The 25,008-nt window shown below is 45.9% G+C and overlaps 1 protein-coding gene across 3 annotated transcripts in view; it reads left to right on the forward strand.

The window, feature by feature from the left end:
- Positions 1-25,008, forward strand: part of RPAP1 (RNA polymerase II associated protein 1) — a 93,018-nt gene that overhangs the window by 61,264 nt on the left and 6,746 nt on the right. For all 3 annotated transcript variants that reach the window (XM_078787069.1, XM_078787068.1, XM_078787067.1), the window contains 5 exons: positions 7,684-7,830; positions 8,045-8,187; positions 16,191-16,570; positions 16,750-17,207; positions 17,853-18,029. In XM_078787069.1, coding sequence (XP_078643195.1) covers positions 7,684-7,830; positions 8,045-8,187; positions 16,191-16,570; positions 16,750-17,207; positions 17,853-18,029 — 1,305 coding nt within the window. The remainder of the gene's footprint in view (positions 1-7,683; positions 7,831-8,044; positions 8,188-16,190; positions 16,571-16,749; positions 17,208-17,852; positions 18,030-25,008) is intronic.

Genomic DNA, 25,008 nt, shown 5'->3' on the forward strand with positions numbered 1-25,008 from the left:
TCCAAGCCCTCTTCGACCTCTATGTGGACGAATTCTTCCAAGAGCATCCCCATCTGAGGGGCCCATGTACCCAGTCAGCACAACAGGTTGCCCAGAGCTGTCATCTACACAACCGAGAGGAGATGACAAGCGCGCAGAACAACATGCTAGCTGTCCTCGAGTCAAACGAAGTCCTGGAGGCCATGGCAAAGTTTGATGAGAGGAAAGAAGCCAAGAGTCCACTGTTCAAGTTTGTGCGACGCTACATGCGGATGATAATGCTGATATACACATTCATCCGTGCCACCCGTGATGGACAATTTGAGCTTCACCTGTCTTCACTGGATGAGATGTGCATATACTTCTTTGCACATGACAAACAGAAATATGCCAGGCTGACTCCCCGGTACCTTGCAGAGATGAAGGCCCTGAAGATGACAGATCCAGGGATCTACCAAGAGTTCATGGATGGGAACTTCAGTGTCCATAAGAATGAAATCCCCTTCTGTGCTGTAGGTGTGGACCATGCACTGGAGCACATCAACAGGATCATGAAGGTGACAGGGGGTATTGTGGGCATTACCCAGAATGCCAGTGCCCGCGAAAGGTTCTTTCTGACAGCACCAGAGCTGAGTAGGCTTGCTGAAGAAGCCCGTCAGATGGCTGGCTCACAATCAGCTACACGCAAGGAGCACCACGACCTATCAACCACAGTCTGGGCTCGGCAGGAAGACAACATTCGTCGACTGAAGAATGTGATCAGAGAGTCCATGAATCCCATGACGCATGAGGGTGAAGACCTGACGACTATCATCACCAAGGTGGTGATGCCAGCTGAAGTACAGAAGGATGTCTGCAACCAAGATGAGATTGGTCAGAAAGCGTATAACACGTTTGTTGCAGAGCGCATCAACACAAATGAAATCAACCTTTGGGCCAGAATGGGAAAGGTCAAACTGAAGATGTGGAAGAGTGCCAGGAAAGCTGTGAAGCACAAACTGGCAGACCAGGTTGTAGAGCTGAAAGACGACAGGTCACTGTTTGCGCGCATGCTGATCGTGGCCCGCTCACGACCAGAGATCAACTTGAAGGATGCCATAGGTCAATATGAATTCACCGCGCTTCCACGAACCCTCTTTGCAATGGCTGGGACACTACTACCATGCACAGACAAAAGCAAGCTCATGGGCATCCTAGAAGATCTACCCAAGAAGTCAACTGGCACTGGTCAGCAGCCAGACGACGACAATCCTGAACATACTCCACCCCCTCCCAAGAAGGTGACTGTCATAGACGGCATGGCATTAGTGCAAGCAATGGGTAAGCCACAATGGGTCAAAACATGTGCCCAGTGGGCTGGCCATTTCAATGCAACACTGGACTGCAAGACCAACGGGTATGATGAAGTCCACCTCGTGTTTGACCGATATGATCTGCCAAATTCACTGAAAGAGGCCACACGGGAGAGGCGCCAAGGTGGCAAGCCGCCCACTGCTTACCACGTTCAAGACAGCACCCCGATTGGGAAACTGACAGCAAAACAGTTCCTGTCGCACACCAACACCAAAGATGAGCTAACTGTCTATCTGGCAAAGAAAGCTCTGTGTCACTTTGAGGGGACTACCAAGGTCTTCATCGTCACTTCAAGGCAGGATGTCTTCTCCAACTGCATGGATGTACAGCATCTCCGTAGCTCCCAGGAGGAGGCTGATACGAGGATCTTTCTTCACAGTCTAGATGCCGTCCGAAGAGGTGCAACACAGCTGTACATTCAGTCACCTGATACTGATGTATTCATCCTAGCACTCCACCGGTACCATGAACTATGCAAAGACACATACTTCATCACGGGTGTGGGGAACAAGAAGAGGCAAATCTCACTGGAACCAATAGTACATGAACTTGGTGTCAGGAAGGCTGCAGCCCTACCAGGATTCCATGCATTCACGGGAGCAGACCAGACTGGTCGGTTTGCCGGCAAGGGAAAGCTCACATGTTGGCAAGCCCTCAATAGGTGCTCTGTTGAGGTGGTATCTGCGTTTCATGACCTTGGGGCCTCTGAGGAGCTGAGAGCTGACACAGAAAGTGACATTGAGGCATTTGTATGCCAGCTGTATGAGCCTCGTACTACAGTTGTGGATGTGGGCAAGCTGAGGTGGAGACTGTTTACCAAGAAACAGCTAGAGGCACAGAAGCTGCCACCAACACGGGGAGCTTTACATGAAGCCATTGCTCGTGCACATTTCCAGGCCATGGTGTGGCATCAGGCTGATGTACCGGACCCCCAGCTTCCACAACCAACAGAACATGGATGGAGAGCAGAAGGAGATCAGCTGGTGCCCATCACAACCAAGGACCCTCCAGCCCCAGCTGCCATCACACATCTAATCAAATGTAACTGCAAGAAGACCCAATGCATGTCTCACTGCTCATGCAGGTCTCAGCATCTCAACTGTTCTGAGATGTGTATGTGTGGGGCAGATGAAGAGGTGTGTGGTAACACGGGTCAGGAGCGCCCCATGGGAATCGATAACACTGATGATGAGGAGGATGGAGATCCTTCAATGTAACAATGAACACTGCCAACTAAAAATATTGCACAAAGACATTATAAGTGTACATTTGAACACTAAAGTCCAGCCTTTATGTGATTTAGAAGTGAAAATGATGGAAAAAAATATATATATGTGTTGGCATAAGTGCGTGAAAATCCAAGATGGCTGCCATAAGAACCCTTTTGATCATATGTAGGTGTATAAATGTGTGTTTATTGGATTAAGTATCCGCAAATATGTACATTTGGACACCAAAATTAACACTCTAGGTCATTTAGAAGCCAAGATAATGACAATTTCGGTTTTCAACAAACGCCATTTTGATAATCCAAAATGGCCGCTATAAAGAACTTGAAAAAAATGGAGACATATTTTTTCTACAACTTCTATCATCCCTAAAGACAACCCAACCAGTGTCCACAAATTAACATTTGAATTCAACGGGAAAACATTGGCCCCCCCACTATAATTGCAATCAAAGGTTTCTGTACCAAATATTAAGTTCTGTTTTTCTGATGTATCAAATACTTATTTCATGCAATAAAATGCAAATTAATTACTTAAAAATCATACAATGTGATTTTCAGGATTTTTTTTTTAGATTCCGTCTTCCACAGTTGAAGTGTACCTATGATAAAAATTACAGACCTTGTCGTGCTTTGTAAGTGGGAAAACCTGCAAAATCGGCAGTGTATCAAATACTTGTTCTCCCCACTGTATATATATATATATATATATATATATATATATATATATATATATATATATATATATATATATATATATAATATTGTTGCGGATATGGGATTTGCATCCATCCATATCCGCTTGTAAATATTCCCCTATTTCCTCAATACTTCCCAACTATCCCCAATCCCCCATTCCCTAGTCCCATTTTCTGTAAACAACACTCTGTAGACCCGACCTCCCCCTATTTCCCCCATTAAATGTCGTGCCCAGGTTCACCGCATCTCATGTAAGACAACTATAGGACATCTTGCTAGTTATTCTTAGTCTATGTCAGTTAAGGACTCGTTTCCATTAATTCTGACCCTTCGTTGCACCAGAATGTGATTGTATGGCACCGTTAGGAAGTTTAGGACCTCCCGATACCTCCCCGCAGCTCTTCCTCACGGTTCAGCAACAACAACAACGACAACAACAACAACGGCAGCGGCGGGCGCGGGGAGTGTGCGTCCTCACTCCGGCTTGGTTGGTAGGGGGTGTTGGGAGGGCACCAGGCCTCCCCAACGAGCCGCCATCGAACATGTGCTCGACGGGGTTACCAAATAGGGGCTCCCTGTCAGCTCCTCGTCAAGGGCGGAGCCCGGTAACCCCCGCACCCAATGGAAGCGGCAGACAGGCCCCAGTGGGGCGGAGCCAACCAGCCGAGGGCGTGTCAGTCCCCGCTGAGCATGCGCAGGGAGAGGGAGGTGACGTCAGATGCGCGCTGAGCTTGGAGCAAGCAAGACGTACCCTCCGAGCGCTGTGAGGCCTCCCCGCATCTTCTGGACTGGACCGTGCTTTATCCTGTCCCCGAGCCAAGGTGCACCTTGTGCCATCGAACTACCTGTCCCTCCCTGCCATCAATCCCTGTGTAAGTCAGCCTTGTTCCGTTTGTCTGTGGTCTGTCCGGGAATAGATAAGATTGTATTTAAGTGCCCATCTCTTCTGTGTCTTTTACCTCACTCTGCCGTGTAATCTACCCCCTTTTCTCCACCACTGTAATTATACCCTCCTCCGGAGGTCTTGAGAACTGTACCCCTTGCGTCGTTTCCTCTTTCCCAGTCGTCGCGTCCTTTCCATCATTGATTTGGCATAGCGCGGTTTGGTCAACGTCTGGGTGGAATCGGGGTCCTAGTCGGGGAATAACTGTTCGGTTCGCGGCAATACCACCGCTCGGTAAATAACATCTAAACCGCGTCCGTAACAATATATATATATGTATGTATATATGTATATATGTATATATGTATATATATATATATATATATATATATATATATATATATATATATATATATATATATATATATATATATATATATATATATATATATATATATATATATATACATATATACATATATACATATATATTGTTGCGGATCTCAAACGTCGGCTCTCCCCTTATCAAGGGGGGGTTAATCCCCTTGTCATTTTATCTGGCCGACGCGAGTCCTGGAAGTTATACGCTCCTTCCGGTCGGTATTAGGTAGGGTTATTGGTCACCTTAGTCCTAATATCTAATTACTAACACCGACCGCGAAGCAGGGAAATAACTCCTGCCCGAACCACGGCGTTAGTGGACACGCCGAGCGAAGCGAGCCGCGATTCGGGCCGTTAACAAGGACTAAACCCGATTATGGCGGTTCCGATCGTGCCACGTTTACCCAATGGAGAAAAGACTGATACGATCGGATGGAGAGGAAACCAAGAAAATAGGAAGAACAAAGCGATTTATTACCAATGTACAAGAAGGAGAAGAGGAAACGAAAGAAATGTACAGGATAGAAAGAGGACGAAGAAGCACACAGGGTAGCCTTAAACAGTCTTACTCTATTCCCCAGACAAACGGGCCCGTCTCAGACACTCACACGGGGATTGTAGATGGTAGGGTGGAACAGGTTGAGGGTCCGGCGATGGCGTCCACCTCGTCCGGTCCCCGACTCGTACCGAGCAGATGGATGAAGAACAGCAAGCAGGCTCCACGTGGCGTTGGCGCGAGCGGAGAATTATAATGCGGGGCGAATGGTAGGGCTGGGCTCTGGCGGTTACACTGGCGGCTGCGTATGTAATCAGAATAGGCGCTAGCAATGCGCGTTTCTCATACGAGTCCTTTCACAACCAATGCTTCTCGTAAGTCCTTTCAATGCGCTCTCTCCCGGTAAGTACTGTAAAAGGGCTTTGCGTTCCCGCTTTTATAACTCAAGCAGCGATCGCTCCGCGAGCCCCAAAGCCACGCCTGTCGGCGATGTCACTTCAGCCCTGGTTGGCTGGTGAAGGCTTACCGGCTCCGCCTTTGACGGCTGGGTGACGTGGCCACAACTTCTTCCTGGCGCTCCGCCCCCTTTTTCCGGGCCTCACCTCGAGGCTTATGGCGGCGTTGAGCTAGCTTACGGGCAGCTAAGGCTGCTGCTGCTGGCCGAGGAGTGTACCAAATTGGGAAGGCCATGGGGCACAGACAGGAGGGCGTGCTTAATGGCGTCGCTTGGAGAGGGAGGCTGGCAAAATGAATGGAATGGGGCCTACTCCTTATTTGATTGACACAATGCAGATTCAACTATTGGAAACATGGCCTCATCTATACACATACTAATGAAATAACTGAAGTCCTATGGTGACCTACGTGTTGCTTGTGGCCTAACTATGGGGTGCAACCTTTAACGGTTAAAGGTTGCACCCCATAGTTAGGCCACAAGCAACACAAGCAACAGCAAGTTTAACCCTTTAATAATGTCATATTTACAAGTGTGGGTTATCAAAACCGCAACTATATATATGTATATATGTATATGTATATATGTATATGTATATGTATATATATATGTATATATATATATATATATATATATATATATATATATATATATATATATATATATATATATATATATATATATATATATATATATATATATGTATATATATATATATATATATACAGTATATATATATAATATATATATATACATATACATACATATACACACATACATACACACACACATACATACATATACAGTATCATTCAGAAAGTATTCAGACCCCTTCACTTTTTTCACATTTTGTTATGTTGCAGCCTTATGCTGAAATCGTTTAAATTCATTTTTTCCCTCATCAATCTACAATCAATACCCCATAATGACAAAGAGAAAACAGGATTTTAGAAAGTTTTGCAAATTTATTAAAAAGAAAAAACTGAAATATCACATTGACATAAGTATTCATACCCTTTGCTATGACACTTGAAATTTAGCTCAGGTGCCTCCCATTTCTCTTGATCATCTTTGAGATGTTTCTACACCTTGATTGGAGTCCACCTGTGGTAAATTCAATTGATTTGACATGATTTGGAAAGGCACACACCTGTCTATATAAGGTCTCACAGCTGACAATGCATATCAGAGCAAAAACCAAGCCATGAGGTCGAAGGAACTGCCTGCAGAGCTCAGAGACAGGATTGTGTCGAGGCACAGATCTGGGGAAGACTACAAAAAATTTTCTGCTACATTGAAGATTCCCAAGAGCACAGTGGCCTCATTAATTCTTAAATGGAAGAAGTTTGGAACAACCAGGACTCTTTCTCGAACTGGCCGCCCGGCCAAACTGAGCATCGGGGGAGAAGGGCCTTGGTAAGAGAGGTGACCAATAACCCGATGGTCACTGGCTGAGCTCCAGAGATCCTGTGTGGAGATGGGAGAAATTTCCACAAGGACAACCATCACCGATCTGGGCTTTATGGAGAGTGTGGAAGGCATTTCCACAGGTGGGAGGATAGAGGAATAATGAATGGAGGTGAATAGTGGTTCTTGATTTAGGCAGTTTCACCAGGAGGTTGCTAGTGGACCGTGTGTGTCCAGAAGATACTTGGGGTCGAGGGGGGGAGGGGGGCAGGGGGGGAGGGAGGGCGGGAATAGAGCAGGGAGAGGCGAAGGGTGCAAGATCAGAAATGATGCGAAAGAAGACAGGGACCAGAGACCAGCGACCTGTCGGCGATGGAGAAGTGATAGGCCCGTAGACTAGCACTGTGGAACATGACAACTTTATCGGATATCAACGACTCCAATAGACCAGAAAGAGTAAATGTACTGGTCGCATGGGAATTATATCGGCACAACGGAGACATTTGCATTATTGCAAAAAAACACGCTTTCAACGACAAAGGTGAATGCCATGAAAAGGTCCTACCTTCTGGACATGAAATGTCAGGATGGATGAAGAGACGCATGAGATTCGGTCCAAGTCTTTCACAAACCAGCTGGCCAGACAATACATATTGTATTTTCAAAACAATATACTGTATATTATCAAAGAATACAGGATGTTAAGTAGTTGTGTGGTTGTCTGTTCATTTGGAGATTTTGTGAGAAGTGCCATAAATTATGATGTGTTTATTTGAAATTTCAATTTCTTTCCATTCCCTCAGATTTCAGGGCCTTTATGTGCATCTGCCATGATGAGCTACATGGAGCTGGCCATCTCAAGGAACCTGCCTGTCAGCCACACATCTGCTTGGCTCCTGCATCACGAGCTGAACTTGTTGAGCTTTAGTGTATTACTGGCCGCTGCAACGGTATGCTGTAGCTGGGGGTTGCTTGCCTTGGGCTATGAGTGGTTTCTTTCGGGGCTTGATTGAAACTTCATACCCCAGTAGTTGTCCCGATTGCAGACATCATGCATGGTGTTGTATTCTGATTCAGAGCAATAGGTTTTTTGTTGAGGATGTGTTCGACCCGTGTTGCACTTGTCTTAGGTGTGTGCGGGATTTCTTTTGCGTGCGTGTGCAGGTGCAGTTAAGTGCGGATGTGGCTCGTCATTCCCCTCTTTTTCATTCAGTGGCTCTGGCGTTACTTGGGCGCTTGCTAGGTGGAAGCGAGTCCATTGTTGCTGACCTGATTTCATCAGTCATTTTCAACCCAGATTTCCTTCCGTACGTCTTGTTTCATTGAAATGTTTGAGGTCAAAGCAGGAAACGTTGAGTTAGTACATCGAGAAATGTATATATATATATATAATATTTCATTTTGGAGAAGAAAGCTGGGGTTATGTTTTTTTTATTCATAATTTAATGTGGCAATCTCATGTTCATATGGCGCATTGCATGCTACTTTTTTCGATGCGATATCACAGCTTGTGGATGAGCTCTCAAACACAGAACAGACCAGGACGTAACGGAACAAAAACAACAGGAGAAATAGAGGGGGAGGGGACACACCAATGACTGAGGTAAGGGAGAATAGGAGAAATAAGAGACCTCGGGAAGAATGAGAGAAAGGGGAGGACACAGTGGATGAACAAGATGGATTTGCCAGATCGTTAGTTTACTAGTTTGTTTTGTTCGTTTGCCAGAATGCTGGAGATATGTCTGAGAGATGGCCCTGAGTTCAAGTCTGACATTGAGGGTCTCCATCCATTGTTACAAAAGCAGAAGCAGCATGTCCAGGGTTAGAGTGACCTGGTCTGAATCCGAATTGGTGATCTGAAATGAGGCTGTTGGAAAAAAAAGGAAGAATTTGATGTCAACTGTGATGATGGATTTCATGACCTTGTAGATGCTTGGAAGTAAACTAATAGGTCTGTAGTTTGCCCCACCATCCGGCATCAACCCCCTCGATGGTAGATCTCTGGCCGCACTTTACCTGATGTTGGACCCTTCGCGTCCTGCAGAAACCTGGGGTCGGGGAAGGGGGAGGGTGGGTTTGGCAAAGCATGGAAAGATCAGAGGGTGCAAGACTACTAAGGAGGTGATAGAAGACAGAGACCACTGACCTGTGCACTGAAGGTATTCATTTGTGTTTAGAGGTGAAAGAGCATGACACATACAGTGGGAAATGGACTTCTTGATGTAAACTGCAACTCTGCCACTGGGACAGGGTACAGGCCTGTTGAAGTGGAGGAGACAATAGCTTGGGATCGAGAGTCGTGAATGTCATGGACAAAAGAGTCATGGGCGTCTTGTTGGGAGGAATTATTCTGCAGGGGAGGAGACGTGCTTGGACAGGGTGGGGAACCTGGGGGGAGGGGTTGTGGAACTTGGAAAGAAGGTGGGAGAGCTTGAAAACTGGGGGGGGGGGGGGGGGGAATTGGTGAGCCAAGGGGAGTGCTGAGAAAGGATGTGGGGGAAGCTGAGAAAGGGCGGGGGATGGGGGAAGCTGAAAAAGGGTAGGGCATGGGAGAAGATGAGAAAGGGTGGGGGATGGGGGAAGATGAGAAAGGGCGGGGGATGGGGGAAGATGAGAAAGGGTGGGGGATGGGGGAAGACGAGAAAGGGCGGGGGATGGGGGAAGATGAGAAAGGGTGGGGGATGGGGGAAGATGAGAAAGGGCGGGGGATGGGGGAAGATGAGAAAGGTCGGGGAATGGGGGAAGATGAGAAAGGGTGGGGGATGGGGGAAGATGAGAAAGGGCGGGGGATGGGGGAAGATGAGAAAGGGCGGGGGATGGGGGAAGATAAGAAAGGTCGGGGAATGGGGGAAGATGAGAAAGGGTGGGGGATGGGGGAAGATGAGAAAGGGTGGGGGGTGGGGGAAGATGAGAAAGGGCGGGGGATGGGGGAAGATGAGAAAGGTCGGGGAATGGGGGAAGATGAGAAAGGGCGGGGGATGGGGGAAGATGAGAAAGGGTAGGGGTGGCGGCGAAGTAGGAGGGGGTGGGGTGAGAGAACAACTTTTCATTTTATAACATCTTGGTTTTGATGTAAGAAGTCATTGAAAAAATCATTAAAGAAATGTATTTGTAAGTGATACCACAGGGAAATGCATCATTTACCATCTTGAGGTCAATTAGTAATTAGCTAGCATGTTGCCCGAAAGCACTTGTAAAAAAAAGAAAAAGAAAAAGGAACGACCAATTATATTTCATACTAGCAGAAGTACCCGGCATTGCCGGGCGGGGAGGGGAGGGGGGGAACGGGGGGGAGGGGAGGGGAGGGGAATGGGGGGGAGGGGAGAAGAGTGGGAGGGGGGATGGGGAGGGTGAGGGGGGAGAGGGGGGAGAGGGGAGGGGAGGGAGGAAGGGGAGGGGAGGGGCTGGAGGGGGGAGGGGGAGGGGCTGGAGGGGGGAGGGGAGAGGGAAGAGGGGGGATGGGGAGGGGGGGATGGGGAGGGTGAGGGATGGGTGCGGGGAGGGGGTGGGAGGGGGGAGGGGAGGGGAGGGGGAGGGGAGAGGGGGGGAGGGTGGAGGGGAGATGAGAGGGGGGGAGGGGAGAAGGGTGGGGGAGGGGAGGGGGAAAGGGAGGGGGAGGGGAGAAGGGTGGGGGAGGGGAGGGGGAAAGGGAGGGGGAGGGGAGAAGGGGAGGGGGTTGGGTGGAGGGGCTAAGGGGGGGGGAGCGGGAAGGGGGAGGGGGAAAGGGAAGGGGAGGGGGAGGGGGACAATGGGGAGGGGAGAAGGGAAGGGGTAGGGTGGAGGGGGAAGGGAAGGGGGGATGGAGGGGGGAGGGGGAAGGGGGAGGGAAGAGGATGGCCAGTCAACAATGACGTTGCAGTTCTCATGGTCGGAGAGCAGCACAACAATCGGACATAGTCCTGCATATTCGCAACAGCATGAAGCGGATTTTGGAGACTCACTGATCCTGTGACGTCCTCCAGTACCGGCGTTGCCGGGCGGGGGAAGGGAGACCCGTACATTCCCAACCCGTACATTCGCCCTCTCGACTCAAGCTCACTCGGACAAAAGCCTCGCACAAATTACACCGTGCAGGCCCAATGGTCATGTCTATGCCACAAATCACGGGCGCACTGAATTGAAAATATATAGAACGCTCATACTCCGTGAAAAGTGAAGCCGCCGTGTCGCCATCTTGGTCAGCACGACTCGACCAACTCGCTTCGCGGATCTCGTTTTGTGCGGCAATAAACTGCTCCAATCGGTTACGGAAGGGTTGTGGAAAGACGTTTCACAGCTGTTTCAAAGACATTTAATTCATATCGCACAAAATCGATACAAAACACGATCGCATAGAAGGTGAAAAAACGTGTGACGTGTGATGGGATGGAACATCACGTGATCGCTCTGAGCGAATCAGTCTGGCGGCGGTAATGGGACATCACGTGATCGCTCTGAGCGAATCAGCGAGCTGCTCTGGAACCGGCTGAGATTAGCGGGTACTTCGCTGAAATGCGCTGAGGTAAATATGAATAAAAAATATGGATCGTCAAATATTTTGAGTTCGGCCATGTTCGTCCCAGGCTCAATGGCCACGTCTATGTCAAATATCAAGCACGTAAGCCTCTCCGTTTAGGAGTCTATCGGTAACATTACACACACGCACACACACACACACACACACACACACACACACACACACACACACACTGTTATATATATATATTTTCTTTCATGTACCTGTAACATTGCAGAACTGGCAAAAAGTGACGAGTGAGAAAATGGTCTTGCACCACTTTTCTTTCCTATTGGACAATTGTTATGAGACCCCTTCCAGTTTCACCAGAGGTGACTCTCCATCTGTCTGTCCTTCCCGCCTGTGGTTTTTCAGGTTTCACTTTTTTCCATACCCTGAAACATATTCAACTGAAACTTGGTACATGGCTTTATTATGACACGTGAGAGAACAAGTTCGAGTTTCAGAGCATTTCATCAATTTTTCACAGAGTTATGCCCTTTTTGGACTTGGAAAACATCACATCGGTGGGGGACATGTATTACAAAGCAAATTTTTTTTCTTTTTTTTTTTTGTATACTGAATCGAGGCTCGTGAAAGAGCTAACATTTACTTCACAAACAAATCAACCAGACAAACAAAATATATAAAAAGAGGGAGCGGAAAACAAGATGGGGAGAGAAGGGGAAGCACACAAACACAACATTTGAGAGCTGGGAGATGTGTGGAAGGGAGAGGGCTTGGGGGGAGGAGGCGTGGGAAGGGGGGTGGGGGAGGGAGAAGTATAAAACACAAGGACACCAAGGACTTCCAGGACAGAAGTTGGTATTTCAAAAAAGTGGAATTGGGGTGAAATTAGCGGGGGTAGAAAAGATCAAGGTTTTGGATGGGGGAAGATAAGAGATGGTGGTGAACAGCTGTTTTAAAGACCTGGAGGGTGGAGTGGGATTGAAGAGAGTGAGGGAGTTTGTTCCAGAGGCGGGAGAAAAGAGGAATGAAGGAGTGAAGGTGAGCAGAGAGTCTTGATTTTGGCAGTTTGACCATAAGAGGGTTGCAGGCAGATCTTGTGTGACCTGTAGGAATATTTGCTGGACAGAGCCCAGAACGAGAGCTGGGGGGGGGCAAGGCCAGAGAGGAGTCGGTAGAAGACGGAAAGACCACCAACCTGCCTGCGGTGAGTGAGTGAGAGGCCCTTGGAGTTAGCTTCATCGCGGGAGATTCCAATGATTCTGAATGCTTTGGTTTCAACAGCGTGAAGATGAGCTAGGTGTGAGGCAGGAGCACCAGCCCAGAGGGGAGAGCACATTGAGCTGTGGATGAAAGCCTTGTATGTGGTGAGGAGCACAGGTGTGCCAAAGAAGGACTTCGCACGACGGAGGATGCCCAGTCGGCGACTGGCTTTGGAGGCCAGATTTGAAATGTGGTTTTCCCAGGAAAGATCATGGCAGATAGTGAGACCCAAAAGCTTGAGTGACAGAACTTCTTGGAGAGGATTATTAAGAAAGTGGATGGGAGGGTTGTCCAGTCGGTCTTTTCGGAGAGACATCGTAAGAGTGTGAGATTTGTCAGGATTGAAAGACATGTTCCACTTGTTTGCCCAGTCTGTGATTTTGTCCAGGTCTGCAGAGAGTGAGGAGGCTGCAGACTGCCGATCTGAGGGATGAAGAATGGAGCGACAGAGAGTAGAGTCATCAGCAAAGAGATACAGAGGATTTTCAAGAGAGTCAGAGAGATCATTGATGAAGACCAGAAAAAGCACAGGGCCCAGAACACTGCCTTGTGGAACTCCAGCCTGAACAGGAAGAGGAGATGAGAGAAACCCATTCATGGCCACACGTTGACCGACTAGAGAGGAAGTCCGCCAGCCATGCGTGGAGATTTCCATGGATACCAAAAGAGGAGAGTTGGGTGAGCAGAGCGGGGTGCCAGACCGTATCGAAGGCACGTGATATGTCAAGGGAGACTGCTCTAATTTCCTGTTTGGCATTGAGGACCTCCATCCATTGTTGAGAAAGCAGAAGCAGCATGTCCAGAGTAGAGTGTCCAGGTCTGAAACCAAATTGATGATCAGAGATCAAGCCATTGGAGAAGAGGAAAGATTTCATATCTGAAGCAATGATGGATTCCATGACTTTGCTGATAATTGGGAGAAGGCTGATTGGTCTGTAGTTGCTAGGATCTGTTTTTGCACCTTTTTTGTGCAAAGCGGTGATGTTGGCAGATTTCCAAGCAGATGGAAGATGACCTTGAGCAAAAGAGAGGGTGAAGAGAACAGAGAGAGGGAGTGAAAGAGCTGAAGAACAGGATTTTAGGACCCGTGGGCTGATGCCGTCAGGTCCAGTTGCAGAATCCGAGTCGAGGGTCGACAGAAACTTTTCCACCTTGTCAGGAGGAAAGGACACAGAGTCCAGGAGCAGCTGGGTACGACTGGGTACGGTGGGTACAGAGAGGGATGGGTTTTGGACACAAGATTTAGAGGCAAACACAGAGTTGTGGCATTCAGCTTTTTCATGTGCGGAGTCAGCCGTGTGGCCATTTGAGGTGAGGGAGGGGATGGAGGGGGAACAAACACCAGAAACAGAATTGACCAGACGCCACCAGGATTTGGAAGAGGGAGACAGATAAGAGAGTTCGGTCCTGAGAATGGAGAGATATTGTTTCCTGGCTCTCCTGAGGGTGGACACACACTTGTTTCGGGCTTTGTGAAAGGAAATGAGATTTCCTTCCGTTGGATTTGCTTTCCAGGAGATGAAAGCAAGTTGTTTCTGGGCAATAGCCTCACCACAAGATTCCGTGTACCATGGACGGGAGGAAGGGTATGACAACAGAAGACGAGATGGGATAAATCTGTGCATGAGAGAGAGCAGTTTGCTTTGGAAGAATTCCCAGGAAGAATTTATGTCAGAGGCAGTAGAGATGGGAGACCAGTCCAGATGATTGATGGCTGCTTGAAGACCGTGCCAGTTGGCCTGATTGAAATGCCAGACTCGTCGACGCTGAGGAGGCTCTCTGAGAATGGTCAGAGAGATGTCCACTTTAACAAGCACATGATCAGAAAAGCCGATTGGAGCAGAAGAAGAGCAGCAGACATTTTCAGGGAAGTTAGTCATAACCAAGTCCAGAAGAGAAGATGTCCCGTTGACTGAAATCCGGGTCGGGAAATTGACAGATTGTGTCAGTCCCAGTGAGTCACAGAAGTCCTTTGCTGACGAGCCATGGCTGGTGAGAGAGGTACCCACACCCAGCCAACTGGCATGGGGACAGTTGAAATCACCACATATGAGGAAGAGAGAGTTGGGATGGGTAGATAGAAGTTGGTCCATATTCTCAGACAGCGAGATGTAGATGGAGTCATCACTGTTTGGTGGACGGTACAACACACATATGAACAAAAGGTGGGAGCGAAGGGGAAGCCATAGCCAAAGGTATTCTTGGGGGTGAGGTGGAGAGAGGGCAGTGCAGAGCGAGTGAGGAAGAGTTTTTTATAAAGATAGCAACCCCACCTCCAGGACCTCCAGGACGATAGCAACCCCACCTCCAATTCTCGCTCTTGTTTGATTTTAACATGTGTTTACACTTTCAACGCAAAACATTACAATTGGGAGAAATCATTTTATTTTTTGTGAATTGGAAGAACATCAGCAGCAAATGGACAAATCGATATAATATCTTTCCTTCTTTGTCTTGTCCACTTCCCATGAAAATTGAACCTTGAATCCAGGCATTATTACGCCCGCCAGGGAGTAATGCATTCGATCGTGTCCGTGTGTGTGTGTGTGTTCGTGTGTTTGTGAACAAGATATCTGGAAAAGTTCTGAACGGATTTGGATGAAAGCTGGTGGGATGATTGCCCTTGGGATAAGGAATAATTGATTAGTTTTTGGTGAAACTCAGGATTTTATTCCAGATCCAGGAATTTTTTGAAGGATTGTTTACCATTGGAAGACAGGTCGCATTTTTTTTTTTAACATTATCTTCTATATATTCTATATTTAACATTGTGATATGAAAATAGTTTTCATATTTGTTGTAAATGTAGTTTAAACTCGTGGTTATGCATTAGAGCGGTGTATTTTGTTAGCAGCGTCGTCTTCAAGGTTCTTTTTCTTTTCTTTTCTAATAAAGGCATATTCTGTCATTTTAAAACCACCAAAGTGTGTATTAGGTTTCCCCGTTTCATAAAATGTATCGTTTGATACGCATAATGCTTTAAAACCTTTTTTTTTTTTTTTTTAACCTCAGAAGAGATATCAACATTTACCTCAGCGAATGTCAATCGCGGTGTCAGTATTTGATGAACTTATAAAGATTTAGGTGAGTTATAAGTGTGACAAGCATGTGCACGGGATTCTTCCCAGAAAAATGAGTGGTCGCATTAGCTTGTACGACTTAAAATGAGCGAGTTTTGTTTTGACGTTTGGGCCAGTTTTACATGTTGTATCCCTAAGGAATGAAACGAACGTTTTTCCAGGCTTACAATTTTATTTGAAGTTACACATGCCTCAAAATACACTCACTTATATAGAATTGAATGCTGAATCTGAAAATGTAAGTGAAATTACCTTGTTTTTTTTTTTTACATTATCTTCTATATATTCTAAATATATATCTGTGCAGTGTCTGTCTTGTGTTGTCACTGAACTACTCCCTCAAACTTTTGTGAAATCGTACTATTCCAACTTGACCCACGGCGGGAGTATGCGCTCTACTGAGTGGCGTTCTAGTTATGTATGTGCTCTGGTGGCATTCCAATCAGGCCAACCCATATTAATGCAACAGATAGGTGAGTTCACAAAATACTGTTTTTGTTTCCAGGGAAGGAAGGCAAGGTGGCCCAGAAGCAGCTGATCTTGAATGGGGAATGACTTTGGCTCATGAAGCTAAATTTGAAGTCCCAAGCAGTGCTGCCAAAGTGGAGGTTGGAAAGGAGCACGGCTCTGGCCTTGGTGGTGGGAATGAACTGCGCGCTGCCTGGAAAGCTCTACCTAACTTGAGGAAGCTTTACCTGCTCAACTGCATGCCTCAGAGTGAAACACTGGCTCGTTCTCGAGCTCTGCACGAAGGGCGACCACATGAGATCCAGGCCTTGCTCCTACCGGCGATGTCTGGACCATTGCTACCTACCGATTGGGCTTTCCTGCCGCTTTTGCGACTTTGCAGTGATGATAATGGGGTTAAGAATACACAGTCAGCAGGTAATTTTTGGTACTTATTTGAGATGGTTATAGTCATTCAGTGACATGACAACAATAACTTTTCTTTTTTTTAACCTTACCCAATGCTTGTTGATTAAGGACAGATGATGAAAGTTAATGAAAGAAACTTCATTCATTAATTTTTCCTTGTCTAGTTTTGTATTTCTTTTTCTTTGAAGGACGTGATGTGCCTGATTCACTCTCTGACACCGAGCGAGCATCAGCCTTGTCTTGTCTTCGCTGGCTCGTGCTGCTTGAAATATGGCGCCCAGCTGCCTTGTCGACCATATCGGCAGCTGCTTGCTTCTGCCGCCTCGCATGTGTCTTCCTTGCACCCGGCACTGATCTCTTCCTTGAGCAGCCGGTGCATGCCTGTATGACTGTGCAGCTCGGACGTTACAGCCGACCTGCCTTCCAGAACAGACTGGTTTTTGATGAAGCTGTGCCTGGTATTTCTTCCTTCCCCGATTTTTATGCGAAATTACTTGTTCAATTTGAGGCTGCCTCATTTGGCGATGGCCTTTTCTCAGCCTTTGTGCTGCTTCCCTTGCAACGCCGCTTCCCTGCAGCCCTTCGCCATCTGCTCTTTGCCGAGCACTCAGGTGCACTGCGTTACCTGCAATTACCACTCAAGCAGGTACTGTTAAGCACAAAGAAACTTGTCCAAAAAAAATGCCATTTGGCATTTGCTTCTTTGTCTTATCCACTTCCCATTAACTCTTTTTACCAACCTCCATTTTAACATTCTTAATGCTTAACATGAACTGCACCCTTGCTTTACATTGAATTTGAATGTCACTTATTATTCTTTCAAGGGAAGCTATTGAGTATATATATATATATATATATATACATATCTTAAAATGGATCTTTTCCTCTTTACATTTTTATATTGAAAGAAATGCACCATTAAGCAGGAAACAAAAACTTCAGCATGTTTTATGTAATTTATGTGGTGGAAGCGGTGTCCTACCTTCGTCAGACCCAGATTGGTCGTCAAGTACATACTTGACATTTTTCAGCCAAGCCTGTACTCTCTGACTTGATTGGGTGATAAACAAGGTTATTGTGTGTGCTATTTAACCTTAATAGAGCTACTTGCTCTCATATGCGTCATTAGTGATGTTACTTGACACCAGAGTTGAGCTTCTGTGCCTTTGAAAGGATTTTGGGCAACGTGTGGGGGCACACACAATCTTGTGTGGCTGAAGGTGACTGCGACATCTTAGTCTGCGGTGCAACTTTATTTTGCAATGGGATGTGATCCTCTTGTGTGCTGCAGCTTACGGTGCCACTGGAACGGTTTACTGAGCCTGCGGAGACAGATCTGCCTCTTATTCGACTATACTTGCATAGTCTGCTTTCTGGAAGACTACGGCAGTCTTGGAGTCCCGTTCTCTACACCATTGTCTTAGCTCATCTCAACTCATTCATATTTTTGCAGAAGCACTCACATCCGGTTTGTTTCTCGCCACACTCTCTTTTTTTTCTCAGCGACTCGCTGGAGGCATTATGTTTTCTGGGTTGTCCGTTCGTCCGTGATAGGTTTTCGTTACCGCGATAACGTAAGGATGGCTGAAGGGATTGTGGTGAAACTTGGTACAAGTTTGTATAATGATGCAAAGATGAACTGCTAAGATTATGGAGTTAAGCGTTCAAAGGTCAGAGGTCCCGTTAGGTAAAAATTATGTTACCGACCTAACTTGTGAACCAGTAATGGGATTTTGACCAAATTTAGTACACGTATATATTATGATGCAAAGATGAACTGATTATATTTTGGCATCTGAAGGTGAAAGGTCAGAGGTTAAGTCAGGTGAAATCTGATACTTGAGAACAGCTGAAGGGATTTTAATCCAACTTGGTTCAGGTATGTATAAGCTTCCATGAGTGCATCCATCCATGATAGATTATTTGTTACTAAAAGGTCAACGGTCATAGGTCACATTAAAACTCCAGTTAATGTGACACTATTGGCTATGGGATTTGACCTAAACCAAGTACATGTACCATGATACATTGATACATATGTACAGATTAAATTTTGAGGTCAAATAGTCTTGAGGTTTTAGGTCAAAGTTAGAGCAAAGACTTAATGTCTTTTTAAGGCATATTGGTCAGCATCGCGTCATCAAATTATGTGTTGTCTAGTGTTTTTTAACATAGCTTGCACCCCCTTCTACTTTCACTGGTGAATGTTTGAAGCCTAACTTTGTTGCAATGTATATTTGCAATAGTGATTGTGACTTCAACTATACAATGACAATGTGCACATTTGTCTGCTGAAGCTGAGTCTATGGATTTATCACTTCGCCCTCGCAGACAGCTTGGTGGTCTTTCTGTCTTCCACTGGCTCCTTTCTGGTCTTGCTCTCTCTGCTCCTTCCATGCTTTGTTATCCTTCTTCCTCCCCCAAGATTTCTGCAGGGCAGACATAGTCCACTATCAACCCTTTTCTGGTGAAACTACCTAAATTCAGGATCACTGCTCACCTCCACTCATTTGTTCCTCTCTTTTCCCACCTGTGGAATCGACCTTCACATCCTCTTCAAGCTCACTCTTCCCTTCAGGTCTTCAAGACAGCTGTTCACCACCCTGTCAAATCGTCCCCAATCCAAAACCATGATTTGTTTCTACCCACATTAGCGCCACCCAAATTCCTCCTTCCAATCTTAGTTTTCCCTCCTTGGAGTTTCCTTCTGTGTCCATCTTGTCCACCCCATCCATGCGTGTTATATTCCCTGTTTTTGTCTGTTTTATCCTGATCTGTTCACTGCACGAGCTCTTCCATGAGCCTCGACGATGTATAAATAAAAATATATATATATACACTCATGTGAAAAAGTAAGTACATCCCATGTAAAGTTTTGACTTTTTCAACATATTTCAACATACAGCAATTTGATCTTCATTTCAACAATATTGATAGATAAAGGTGATATAATATAACAAATATCATGAAACATTTACATTTTGTAGTCCATTGTATAATTTAAATAAACATAAATGCAAATTTTGCATGTGGAAAAAGTAAGTACACCCCTACATTTTTCACTACTTCAAATACCTAAAATTAGAATCAGGTGCACCAGATCAGGTGCAAATGATTAGAACATCGTTAGAGAGGATCTTGGAGGAACCTATCTTATTTAAACCTCAGACATTTAGTTTGGTTTGCTCTTTGTTGTTGAAGTGTGTGGTGACACCGAGAAGTGTGTGGTGACACCGAGAAGTGTGTGGTGACAACCGAGAATGAAGGTGTGGAGGTTGAAATAGGTGACAGTAAGGGAGGCATTAAAAGAGAGGCTGAGTCGGTTCGAGGATGATGTGGTTGAGCTTGAAAGTGGTTGGATGTCAATGAAAGATAGTCTGTTGGGAGCCGTTAGTGAGGTATGTGGATGGACAAAAGGACCACCGAGGCACTCGGAAACATGGTGGTGGGATGATGAAGTTGGAAAGAGGATTGACGAGAAGAGGAAGAAGTTCAAGGAGTGGCAGAAGGCGAAGGGTACCGGAGCAGAAAAAGCAGAGCATGAAAGTTATAAGGCAGCCAAGAAGGCTGCAAAGAAAGAGGTAGCAAAGGCACAGGAGACACGAAGGAAAATGTTCGGAGAACGCTTGGATTCGGAAGAGGGCCAGAGAGCGGTATTCAGGATTGCAAAGCAGATAGCGAAAGAGAGGTGTGATGTGATGGGGGTGAGTTGCTTGAAGGATGAAGTGAGACAAATCATTGTCGACCCAGATGGAATTAAAGGAAGATGGAAAAGACATATGGAAATGCTGTTGAATACAGAGAATGAATGGGATGGCAACATAGAGAGTAACCCAGTTTTAGGACCGGCAGAGAAGATAACTGAGAAGGAAGTTGAGGAAGCGATAAAAGCAATGAAGAGTAGAAAAGCGGGAGGGCCGACGGGAGTTGTGGGAGATATGTTGAAGGCAGCAGGAAGTTGGGGTGTGAAGAGAATGACAGAGATCTGTAATCTGGTGGTGAGAGAAGGCCGCATTTCCAGTGGATTGGGAACTGAGTACCCTTGTCCCTCTATACAAGGGGAAAGGTGACCCTCTGGAGTGTGGCTCGTACCGAGCGATAAAGTTATTGGAGCATGGAATGAAGGTATTGGAAAGGGTGTTGGAGAGGAGGATAAGGAAGAAGGTGAAGATCGACGAAATGCAGTTTGGATTTATGCCAGGAAGAGGAACGACAGACGCGCTCTTTATTGTGAGGCAGTTGCAGGAGAAGTACATGGAGAAGAGGATGAAGTTGTTTCTTGGGTTTGTTGATCTGGAGAAAGCATTCGATAGGGTTCCACGCGAAGTATTGACATGGGCATTGAGGAAGTTAGAAGTGGAGGAATGGTTGATCAGAGTTGTGATGGCAATGTACAAAAGAGCGCGCACAGCTGTAAGGACGAAGGACGGGAACAATGATGAGTTTGAGGTGAAGGTGGGAGTGCATCAGGGGTCGGTATTAAGTCCACTACTATTTGTAGCTGTGATGGAGGTGCTGGCTCAGACCGTAAAGGAGGGTTTACCATGGGAGTTGTTGTATGCAGATGATCTGGTGTTGATTGCGGAAAGTATGGATGGACTGAAGGAAAAGATGAACAAGTGGAAGGAAAGTATGGAGACAAAAGGTCTGAAGGTGAATATAGGAAAGACGAAGGTAAAGTGAGTGGTAAAGTGGCAAGTGGTAAAGCATGTGGTGAGGTGGAAAGAACTGGGAAGTGGCCATGTCCTCTGTGCAGGAAGGGTGTTGGAGTGAACTCCATTCAATGTACAATGTGCGCTAAGTGGGTTCATCAAAAATGTAGTGGTCTGAGAGGGTCATTAACCAGTGTGGCAGCTACATTCAAATGTAAGGTGTGCACAGAGGGAGCTGCAGATGGAGGAAATGTTGAGTTTGATCTTAGAGACTGCGTGAAGCTGGAAGGTGTGAAAACATTTTGCTATCTCGGAGACATGCTGAATGGAGAAGGTGGATCAGACTTGGCAACGGTTGCGAGAGTGAGATGTGCATGGAAGAAGTTTCGGGAACTGAGTGGCGTGCTGATGAGGAGGGGAGTGTCATTGAAGCTGAAGGGAAAGGTGTATGCTGCATGTGTGAGAAGTGTTATGATTTATGGGAGTGAGACATGGGTCATGAATGTAGAGCAGCAACAAAGGCTGGAAAGGGTGGAAATGCGAATGGTTCGGTGGATGTGCGGAGTGTCGCTGAGAGAGAGGAAGACAAATTATGAATTGCAAAAGATGATGGGAATAGAGCCTGTGATTGATGCAGTGAAGAGGAACAGGTTGAGATGGTTTGGTCATGTGTTGAGGAAGGATGAAAGTGACTGGTTGAAAAGAGTGATGGAAATGAATGTAGAAGGAAGTAGAGGACGGGGAAGACCGAGAAAGACTTGGCTAAAGATGGTGGAAGAAGAAATGCGGGCAAGGGGGTTAATAAGGAGAGATGCAGAAAATAGGGCAAAATGGAGAAGATTGTCATGGGGACCGCAAAGCTAACCCCCGCTCTTGCAGGGAAAATGGCCTTAAAATGCATGTTGTTGTTTGTGTTGTTTATTGTTGAAGTGTGCGGCGTCACCATGCCTAGATCAAAAGAGCTCTCTGAGGCCTTCAGAAAGAAGGTTATAGATGCCTACGAGTCTGGGAAGGGATTTAAAAAGATCTCCAAACAATTTGAAATCAATCATTCGACTGTCCAGGAGATCATCTACAAGTGGAGAAGATTCCAAACAACTGTCAACTTGTTGAGGCCAGGCCGCCCCAGCACGTTCAGCCCGAGAGCAGACCGCAAGATGCTGAAAGAAGTCTAAGAACCCCAGAATGTCATCACGGGACCTACAGGTAGCTCTTGCCACTGTTGATGTCAAAGTGCATGGGTCTACCATTAGAAAGAAGCTGCACAAATTTGATCTACATGGGAGGTGTGCCAGGAGGAAACCTTTGCTGTCCAGAAAGAACATCAGGGCAAGACTAAAGTTTGCCAATGAACACCTAGACAAAGACCAGCACTTCTGGAACAATGTGCTCTGGACAGATGAGTCAAAGGTGGAGCTATTTGGCCACAGTACCAGAAGACATGTTTGGCAAAAACCAAAGGCAGCATTTGACCACAAGAACCTGATACCAACTGTAAAGCATGGTGGTGGAAATATTATGGTTTGGGGCAGCTTTGCTGCATCAGGGCCTGGGCAGCTCACCATCATTGAATCCACTATGAATTCTTCATTGTACCAGAGGGTGCTTGAGGATAATGTGAGGCCATCTGTTGGAAAGTTGCAGCTCAACCAAAGGTGGACCTTGCAACATGACAATGACCCGAAACATACCAGTAAATCCACCAAGGAATGGCTGAAAAGAAAGAAATGGAGGGTTCAGGAATGGCCAAGTCAAAGCCCGGATCTAAATCCCATCGAGATGTTGTGGGGGATTTGAAACGAGCTGTGCATGCAAGAAACCCCTCAAACATCGCACAGCTGAAAGAATTCTGCATGGAGGAGTGGGCAAAACATTCTCCCAGTCGATGTCAGAGACTGGTAGACAGTTATAAGAAACGCCTACTTGAGGTTGTTTCTGCCAAAGGGGGCAATTCCACCTATTAGAGCCAAGGGTGTACTTACTTTTTCCACATGTGAAATTTGCATTTATGTTTATTTAAATTATACAATGGACTACAAAATGTAAATGTTTCATGATATTTGTTATATTACATCACCTTTATCTATCAATATTGTTGAAATGAAGATCAAATAGCTGTGTGTTGAAATATGTTGAAAAAATCAAAACTTTACATGGGTGGTACTTACTTTTTCACGTGACTGTATATCCCACACATATCCACACCCCCAGAGCAGCTAAATGCCAAGTAACATCCACCTCATTGGTGTCAGGAATAAAAGTGGATCCTTTTTTCTTTTTTTCTTTTTTTGGTGGAGTGTTAAAGACGTTATCTGCCGTTGTCAGATTCATTTTCTGTTTAATTACCAATCTGGAAAAAAGTAATATCGTGTTACCAATGAAAATACTTTGTTAAACAACCAAGTCATTGATCACATTGTATTACCTTTGGTATATTAATTTATTTATTCATGTATTGCACCACTTCCAAAATGTTGCCTGCACACCCAGCCACCCCACTGAAGGTTAGTTACAATGTCTTCCTTTTTACTCTGCCATTCCATGCATTTTCACTGATGTCTCGGAAATTCTGAAATTTTCTTGAACATTTTGCTGCAGCTGGTTGTAAACAGCAAGTTCACCATGATGAACAATGAAACGCAAAACCAGAGTCTTAACCGTTATCTCCTTCCACACACCTTTTCCTTTTATCCTCTTATCCTCCGCCTTAACCCCCTTACAAACTCAACTTCCCTTTTCTCCATTTTCAGTTGTCAAACTAAAACCCTGCAATGGAGTGACAATCTGTCCAAAATTGGTTTTGGCCTTGAAACCTTTCTCCGCTTGTGAACAACTTAAAGCTCTGTGGAAAGTTTGGTCCTCCATTGTTATTAAACTAGAACCACACACCTTTAATGCCCTTTAAATACATAATTTGTAGATTGCCCCTGAATCTTTCTGGTTTTAGAGTTCATTAAAATGTCGTTTTTTGTTTGTTTGTTTGTTTGTTTGTTTTTGTTTGTTTTTGTATACAAGATCGAGGCTCGTGAAAGAGCTAACGTGAATCACACAAAAAAATCGGACACATAAAACATATAATACGGGTAGCGGTAGACAAGATGGGGAGAGATGGGGAAGCACACAAACACAACATTTGAGAGCAGGGACATCGGGAGATCTGTGGGAGGGAGAGGGCTTGGGGGGGAGGAGAAGAAGTATAAAACACAAGCACACTGCAAGGACTTCCAGGAAAGAAGTTGGTATTTCAAAAAAGTGGATCTGGGGTGAATTAGTGGGGGTAGAAAAGATCAAGGTTTTGGATGGGGGAAGATAAGAGATGGTGGTGAACAGCTGTTTTAAAGACCTGGAGGGAGGAGGCGGGATTGAAGAGAGTAAGGGAGTTTGTTCCAGAGGTGTGAGAAAAGAGGAATGAAAGAGTGAAGGTGAGCAGAGAGTCTTGATTTTGGCAGTTTAACGTTAAGAGGGTTGCTGGCAGATCTTGTGAGACCTGTAGGAATATTTGGGGGACAGATCTGGGGGAGCAAGGCTGGAGATGAGTCGGTAGCAGACAGAAAGACCACCAACCTGCCTGCGGTGAGTGAGTGAAAGGCCCTCAGAGATAGCTTCATCGCGGGAGATTCCAATAATTCTGAAAGCTTTGGTTTCAACAGCGTGAAGCCAAGCTAGGTGTGAGGTAGGAGCACCAGCCCAGAGGGGATAACAGTAATCCATTGAGCTGCGGATGAAAGCCTTGTATGTGGTGAGGAGCTCAGGTGTGCCAAGGAAGGACTTCGACGGAGGATGCCCAGTCGGCGA

This window comes from Myxine glutinosa, chromosome 11 (genome assembly GCF_964187855.1).
Source record: "Myxine glutinosa chromosome 11, kmMyxGlut1.1, whole genome shotgun sequence".
Taxonomy (NCBI): Eukaryota; Metazoa; Chordata; class Myxini; order Myxiniformes; family Myxinidae; genus Myxine; species Myxine glutinosa.